The sequence below is a fragment of the Aquarana catesbeiana genome, linkage group LG03, assembly GCF_042186555.1.
Source record: "Aquarana catesbeiana isolate 2022-GZ linkage group LG03, ASM4218655v1, whole genome shotgun sequence".
In the NCBI taxonomy this organism is placed as follows: domain Eukaryota; kingdom Metazoa; phylum Chordata; class Amphibia; order Anura; family Ranidae; genus Aquarana; species Aquarana catesbeiana.
In genome coordinates, this window is record NC_133326.1 from 271298806 (window position 1) to 271307390 (window position 8585).

Genomic DNA, 8585 nt, shown 5'->3' on the forward strand with positions numbered 1-8585 from the left:
ATGCGAGTGCTTTGGTTTACAAGCATTCTCCTGGAACGGATTATGCTCGTAATCCAATGTTCCACTGTAATTATGATTATGGCTGAAAAATGAAATACACATTCTGTAACTGGCAAGTAAAAAGAAAAATGGATAAATAAGATGGTAAATTCGCATTTCGTACATGCCATTTAAAAGGAAAGCTTCACTTAGCCCGCCCACTGCAGCTCTCCCACCTAACAATCCACCCAGATACTTCACCATATCAGTCTCTGCTGGGATAAAATCTTCTTAGCACTAACCATAACTGTGCAGCAAGTCCACTTAGGCCCGATCCACACCTATGCATTTTTTGTGCTTTTTTTCATTTTGCAGATTTGCCCTACAGTCTATTCAACATGGTTTCCTATGGAACACATTCTGTAGTGCAAATCTGCAAAATGCACTAAAAATACATAGGTGTGAATCAGGCCTTAAACCTGAATGGGGATAAGACTAGAGACACTTGGATCATGTCTATGGGGACTCATTGACCAGGCAAGGACAGCTCCAATGGAGACCATGACTGTTATGTTGAGGTAAGAAAACATCTTGGTAGGGAAATCCTAGGCCAAGGGGAACTTCAACCATGTGTTATATCTCTCTATTCTTAGGCTGGCCATAGACAGTTCAGTAGGGACCAGCTGAATTTCGATCAGTGTACGGTTCTTTACGCTTGACAGAAATTTTTTTTTGATCAACTCCTGTCAAAAGGACATGCTGGAAAACGCTTGCCGATCAGTGACTGAAGCTATTGATCAGTGTATTCGGGTTAAGCTGTTAGAATACAATGCCCTAGCAGAAGGAGAAATCTTCAATCTATCTGGCTTGCCTGGATGGAGGAATCTGTTAGTTTACGTCCAGCTTTACCTGGTTTCCTAAGCAATCCTCAAAATACATGCTCACATATCCAGCGCTGTCCAGCTCTAATACGCATACCCTGTCGCGTGTTGCCTTATTCTTTGCTCAGTTTATCAGGAAGCCGACGGTCTCATCTGAGTTCTTGCAGCCAATAACCAGCTTAATACTTACCTGAGAATGATTATGCTCAAAGGGTGGAATTTTTAACAGAGCCAGCCATTTGATGTCTAGTTTGCTAAGATTAAGGCCTTTCCTGACTGAAACACGTGAGCACTGTCCTGTCTATAGATTTTACCCTGTGGTTTAATAAAGTATAATGTACAGCCCAAAGACGAGTGCCAGCTTTTTCATACAGCTCTTGCAGCCTCCCCTTGACACACCATAGTGCAATGTACTGTATATTGCTCCAAAGTCTCCAGGGATGCACGAACACAGTATCACAGGAGGCAAAAGGTTAAAGTGCAGGCTGCACATCACAAAAAAGTATTTTGGGGAAAAAAATTGTTATATCTCATTTAGAATAAGGAGGGGGAAGGAGCAATATTCTTGAAGAGACGGGGTGTCACGGTCCACCTAAAAGGACTGGAGATTGTGGAATAGTGTTTTTTAAAGCAGACTTCTTCTGAAAGAAATGCATCATGAAGGAGAAAACCAATACATGTTGAAAATTATTCTAAAATGCAAGTTGCCTGACTGTTATACAGACCCTCTGGCTTTAACAAGTTCAGTGACTAACCTAGGTGTAGTAAGCAGATCAGAAAAAACACCTAAGGGTCAAAAACTCACATATGAAGTTCAATTCCACTTCAAAGCCTAGGGCTCGTTCACACCAGCAGCTGTGCCTGTGTCCGCTGGTGTATATTGTGCACCCATGCAGCAATGAAACAATGCATCGCAATGTTTACGTTTTTACCTTTTTGTAAGTTACCAAACACGACATTCAACTCTATGCTGCCATGCACTATAACACGTTGTGTAAAAATACACCCCATGTATGGTGTGAACAGGGTACATAGAAAACAACCATTTTATGTCTTCTTGCATGGTGTGCATGTTGATCAAAGCAGATCAACGGACACGGTGTGTGTGAGCCTTTAGGGACATCAGAGAAGTGTTAAAAGTTCAGCCTAGAACTAAAATCTCTAAATCAACTTGCAGCCACAATCTAAGCCTGGTTTATGTAGCCCTGTAAAGCAAAAATCGCTATAAGTACCTTTTTTGAAGCCGTTCCAGTCCCAAGCTGAGCTGTTAGCTGTGGCTTCTCTGTGTAGGCATGTGCAGAAGAGGCAGCTGACAACAGAAGCTCACAGTGAGTCTATGGGTGACGTCACTTCCCAGCCGTTGTCGGCTGTCTCCTGCACGCTGGACACCGGACCAGATCGGCTTCAGAAAAGGTATGTATAGCGATTTTGCTTTACAGGGTTGGATAAATAGTCTTAATTGTGGCTGCAAGTAGAAATTTTAGTTTTAGGCTGAACTTCCACTTCAAAATAATGCACATCAGAAAGTGCTAACACACATCATCAAAGGCAATGTTCTAGATAGAGCCTGTTGCCTTCTGGGTGCTGCAACACGTGTTTTGTTTTTTTAAGAAAGCAGGTCTGTTTTATCTACCACAAAAAGGCCCCTTTTACACAGGCGGACTCTGGCTGCGATCTGCTTGCTTAAGACCCCTCTCACACTGGAGGTGTTCTTCAGGCGCTTTAGCGCTAAAAATAGCGCCTGTAAAGCGCCTGAAAAAAGCCTCAGCTGCAATCCCAGTGTGAAAGGCTGAGTGCTTTCACACTGGGGCACTGCGCTGGCAGGACATCAAAAAAAAAAAAAAAAAAAAAAAAAAGTCCTGCAAGCAGCTTCTTTGCATTGCTGTAGGAGCGGTGAATACACCGCTCCTGCCCATTGAAATCAATGGGCAGCACAGCCAAACCGCCGGTTTTAAACCCTTTTTCGGCCGCTAGCGGGGGTTAAAAGGGCCCTGCTAGCGGCCGAATCGCTGCAAAACCGACGCCCCGGCCGCTGGCTGTGTGAAAGTGCCCTTAGCAGGGGATCTATCCGCTGATCCCCGCAGAGCAGGTAGATGACAGGTCCGTGTCTACAGCCAATTATGCAGAGTAGACACAGCCCACTCTACTCCATGGAAACACTTTTTGATAGATAAAAAGTGCATTTTATATACACATCTATATAGATCAGACCAAAATGAGGGGCACTGCTTGAAATCAGGGACAGTTGGGAGCTATGGGAGTGTTCTAACGCCTCTGAAAAGGAATCAGAATGTGGATCCCTTTTCAGAGGCACAGCAATCTTGTGGCACATCTAAACGGAGCTTTAGGGTAAAAGGCCAGAGGTTCAGCATGCCGGCCTCTGAACTTGTATTTTGGGTTGCAAAGCGCATCAATGGCCGTCTCTATAATCCTTTATGACAAGGCTTACTTTGGGACACTAGTAAAATCCCGGCCTTGTACATTCGTTCTGTCAGGAGACACATTTGTTACAGTGTTATCGCTGGGCCTGGAAATGCATGGCTCTGCAGCCCTGTAATAGAAGCGACATGTGTACGCCTCATGGCCGTCCCTCACACACAATACAACGTACGAGGGGAGCCGCCCGCCCTCCGCTCAGACACACAGATAACAACCGACCCCACTCACCATGATAGAACTATTAGACACACAATGGAGGAGAACACGCCGCAACTCCACACACCGGCGTGACACGGGAAGTGACGCAGTAAACGGCCGAGGGGAGGGCACAGAAAACACTAGAGAATGGGCTGTGGCTCGCTTTGGCGTCCATGTTTGATGTGGGAAAACCAATATACGAAAACCGAACACGTCCACTGTAAGGCAGAGAGCGAAAAACTGACAATCTACATTACGTTAACAGTATAAAGAAAAGAAAGCTAAGCATGGCTTTTTATTCGGTAGAATTGTGAGGCTTGTGCAATTGCCAATTTCAAATATGGTTGACAAAGGCGCTTGTATGAACTCCACTGGAGAGAAATAAGGAGGTGTTCCGTCAGAATAGGCGACCCATCAAAGTTTAAGCGGCTGTGATCAGTGTTAATTTTGGCAGCGAATTTCAATTTAGTTTTAGTCTTAATCTTAGGACTAAAATGGCATTTTAGTTTTAGTCCCATTTTAGTCTTCTGCAATTGTTTTAGTTTTAGTTGTATTTAGTCGATTAAATCTCCAGTACATTTTAGTCGACTAAAATCGAATGGATGTAATTAGATTGTAATGCATTAGTTAACATTTCTCTACAATTTCCAAACTCATTATATACTACTGGAGTGAGAAATCGAATATGTTATCATTTATGGTAATGAGGTATGAACATGCACTACAGACCAGTGTTAATTTTGAAGTCAAATTTCAATTTAGTCTTAGTCTTTTGACTAAAATGGCATTTTAGTTTTAGTCCCATTTTAGTCTTTTGACTAAAATTGGATTTTAGTTTTAGTTGTATTTTAGATATCACAGTTGTTTTAGTCGTATATTAGTCGACTAAAATAGTATTCATTTAGTCGACTAAAATGTTTTAGTCGACGAAATTAACACTGGCTGTGATAGAAGTTCAAAAAAAAGAAAAAAAAAAGAAAAAAATTGAGCTTGTTTGTTTGCAGCCCAGTTTAAAGCAGAGTTCCACCCATTTGAAAGTCAGCAGCTACACTTTTTGTAACTTTTAATAATCAGACACTCACCTGTCCCATAGTCCAGCGATGCGGGCACACAAAGCTTCACACTGAGGCTTTAGGGGTGTCGGCGGTAAAGTGCTGCTGTTTTTAGCGGCGCTTTAACATTGTGAAGGATATCGATAGGAAACAACTATTAAGCGAGAGGGTGCTTCCCAGAGAGAATTCTGTCACTCTTCCTTTTATCACAACCTATTCTATACAGCATGGTAATATTAAAAGCCTACTTAATAAACATTGGCACTTATTGGGTAATGATCCTGTCCTGAGAGGGGGTTATCCCAGATAAGCCACAAGTGATCTTTAAGGGAGCATCGTCCCTTAGGAATAGATTAGCCCCGAATGTTCTCGATCCCCCTGATAAGGGTATTCAGGGCCTTTTCGATAATTTGAAGGGGTACTATAAATGTGGTAGATGTCGTGTCTGTAGGTTGAATTCTGCGACATCTAGGCGAACTCATAAATTTACCTCCTATAGTACCCATGATGAGCATGACATAAAACCTTTTATCACTTGTGCAACGGAGGGGGTCGTCTACCTGCTACAGTGCCCTTGCGGTTACAGTATGTGGGCAGGACTAGACGACCCCTTTCCGTTCGCTTGAATGAACATATTACTAACATCTTAAATGGTTTTCCTAAACACTCTGTTTCAAAGCATTATTTGACCTCTCACAATAAGGACCCCTCTAAAACCCTCTTTCTGGGGATCGATAGGTATCGGCCCCACTGGAGGGGGAGCTCTCTGATCAGGAGCATCTCAAAACTTGAGATGCTCTGGATACATAAAATTAAATGTTATGTTCCACATGGGCTTAATGTGGATCTCGACACCAATGCCTTTATTGACAACTCATAATAAATCCCCCAGTTTCTGGCCTACTAAATCTATCAATTGATTATCTATTTAGAGTCCTGTGACATCTGAGAGAACCAATATTTACCCATTTAATAAATAGCCTATACCATCTATCCATGATTTATTGATTGGCTATATACCTCATTGGTGTTAATCTTGATTTCCACTAAATGGGGTATGTGCCCCATTATTATGCCTGTAGACCATAATTTCATGCTTTCCTTTAGAGAAATTTAATGAATTTTGGGACTAACCTATTATACAAGCTCACTTTGTATGTGTTTCATTTTGTATGTGTTTATTTAATAATCTATGTTTTACTGTTTATGATATGATGTATGTTGTAATATGATTTGGTACAATTACGTATGGGGGACGAAATCACCTTCCTCTTCCCTAGCAATCTCACCTAGGATATTATCCCTTGGGGCATGCTCTAAGTATGTCAAAATTTTATGAAATTTTTATGCGATTTTATTGGTAAATTTGAATCGAAAGTGGTGCCCCCAAGTATTGTCTAGTTGGGCCCCTTTAAGCGGTCAGTCATCCTTAGTTTGGTCTATTTAGATGTACAATTTATCTACAATTAAACCACTTTCAGATCGTTATTTCTTTTTCTCACACTTTAATCTATGTGTGAGATCACTGTTTTTCCTTTTTCTCGTATTGGTATATACAACGTCTGCTGGAAACGGTATATGAACCAATATAGTATTCCCTAGTTAAGATGGCGTTTTCATACCATCCGCCCTTGCTCAGTGGAGCGCAAGGTGATTTCCGGTTTCGTTTCCAATACAAGGCCTGGTTACGATAGTTTGATATATATGTGCGACACGTCAGTGCGCGCCCGTGCCCCAGACGACGTCAGAGTGTGACAAAACGTACGTCGGGCGTGCTGACGCGCTGACGTGCTGCATTTACCGTCTGCAGGACGGGTGTTCGTGTCTAGCCGGCCGGCTCTTTATGCTTTTGTGCATCCAACACATTGTAAGTGAGATTTTAATTTCTTTTAATAAAAACCCTACCAGGATTACGCTATGTTGCTCTTCCTTTTTTTTGGGGCACTTCCTGTGAGAATAACTCCTAGCTAGGAGTATAGTATCCCCATAATCCAGGGATTGTCTGTACGTGGTGGACAGCGGGCAGGCCCGGATTTACTCCCTTTGCCGCCCCAAGGCCGGGCCCTTCAATGCCGCCCCCCCCCCCCCCACACACACACACACACACCACCAGAAAGAGCCCCCAGACATAATACGGTCAAAGACTGCAGACATGATACAAGAGATGTTCAGAGACTGCAATCATAGTACAGGAGATGGTCAGAGACTGCAGACATACTATAGGAGATGGTCAGAGACTGCAGACATGATACAGGAGACGGTCAGAGACTGCAGACATGATACAGGAGACGGTCAGAGACCGTGTGGCTTTCCCTCTGGTGGCACAGGGCAGCCGGGTTCTCTCTCTCTAATGGTTTTCCCTCAGCAGTGTCCTCTCCCTCTGGAGTCCTGGGTGTACTTTCCTGGGTGTAGACCCCCCCAGGACAAACCACCCCCCTCCATTAGTACAGACCCCCCAGGACAAACCCCCATCCATTAGTACAGACCCCCACCAGGACAAACCCCCCTCCCTTCATTAGTACAGATCCCCCCAGGACAAACCCCCCTCCCTTCATTAGTACAGATCCCCCCAGGACAAACCCCCCTCCCTTCATTAGTACAGACCCCCCCAGAACAAACCCCCCTCCATTAGTACGGACCCCCCAGGACAAACGCCCCTCTATTAGTACAAACCCCCCCCGGACAACTCCCCCTCCATTAGTACAACCCCCCCAGGACAACCCCCTCTCCATTAGTACAAACCCCCCCTCAGGTCAACCCCCTCCATTAGCACAGACCCCCCCAGGACAAACCACCCCTCCCTTTATTAGTACAGACCCCCCCAGGACAAACCCCCCTCCATTAGTACAGACCCCCAGGACAACCCCCCCCCTTCATTAGTACAAACCCCCCCAAACAACCCCCCCCCTTCATTAGTACAGACATCCCAGGACAAACCCCCCCTTCACTAGTACAGACCCCCAGGACAACCCCCCCCCTCCATTAGTGCAGACATCCCAGGACAAACCCCCCCTTCACTAGTACAGACCCCCAGGACAACCCCCCTCCATTGGTGCAGACATCCCAGGACAAACCCCCCCTTCACTAGTACAGACCCCCCAGGACAACCCCCCCTCCATTGGTGCAGACATCCCAGGACAAACCCCCCCTTCACTAGTACAGACCCCCAGGACAACCCCCCCTCCATTAGTGCCGACATCCCAGGACAAACCCCCCCTTCACTAGTACAGACCCCCCAGGACAACCCCCCCTCCATTAGTGCAGACATCCCAGGACAAACCCCCCCCTTCACTAGTACAGACCCCCCAGGACAACCCCCCCTCCATTAGTGCAGACATCCCAGGACAAACCCCCCCTTCACTAGTACAGACCCCCCAGGACAACCCCCCCTCCATTGGTGCAGACATCCCAGGACAAACCCCCCCCCTTCACTAGTACAGACCCCCCAGGACAACCCCCCCTCCATTAGTGCAGACATCCCAGGACAAACCCCCCCATTCACTAGTACAGACCCCCCAGGACAACCCCCCCTCCATTGGTGCAGACATCCCAGGACAAACCCCCCCTTCACTAGTACAGACCCCCGAGGACAACCCCCCCTCCATTGGTGCAGACATCCCAGGACAAACCCCCCCTTCACTAGTACAGACCCCCAGGACAAACCCCCCTCCATTAGTGCAGACATCCCAGGACAAACCCCCCCTTCACTAGTACAGACCCCCAGGACAACCCCCCTCCATTAGTGCAGACATCCCAGGACAAACCCCCCCCTTCACTAGTACAGACCCCCCAGGACAACCCCCCCTCAATTAGTGCAGACATCCCAGGACAAACCCCCCCTTCACTAGTACAGACCCCCAGGACAACCCCCCCTCCATTAGTGCAGACATCCCAGGACAAACCCCCCCTTCACTAGTACAGACCCCCCAGGACAACCCCCCTCCATTGGTGCAGACATCCCAGGACAAACCCCCCCTTCACTAGTACAGACCCCCCAGGACAACCCCCCCTCCATTAGTGCAGACATCCCAGGACA

The 8585-nt window shown here is 46.0% G+C and overlaps 1 protein-coding gene across 1 annotated transcript in view; it reads right to left on the minus strand.

Moving 5' to 3' along the window:
- CCT2 (chaperonin containing TCP1 subunit 2) overlaps positions 1–3675 on the minus strand; it is a 51834-nt gene extending 48159 nt beyond the window's left edge. Inside the window, exon 1 of the mRNA XM_073620060.1 lies at positions 3528–3675. Coding sequence (XP_073476161.1) covers positions 3528–3530 — 3 coding nt within the window. The 5' untranslated portion in view covers positions 3531–3675. The remainder of the gene's footprint in view (positions 1–3527) is intronic.
- Between the last annotated feature and the right edge of the window lie 4910 nt (positions 3676–8585).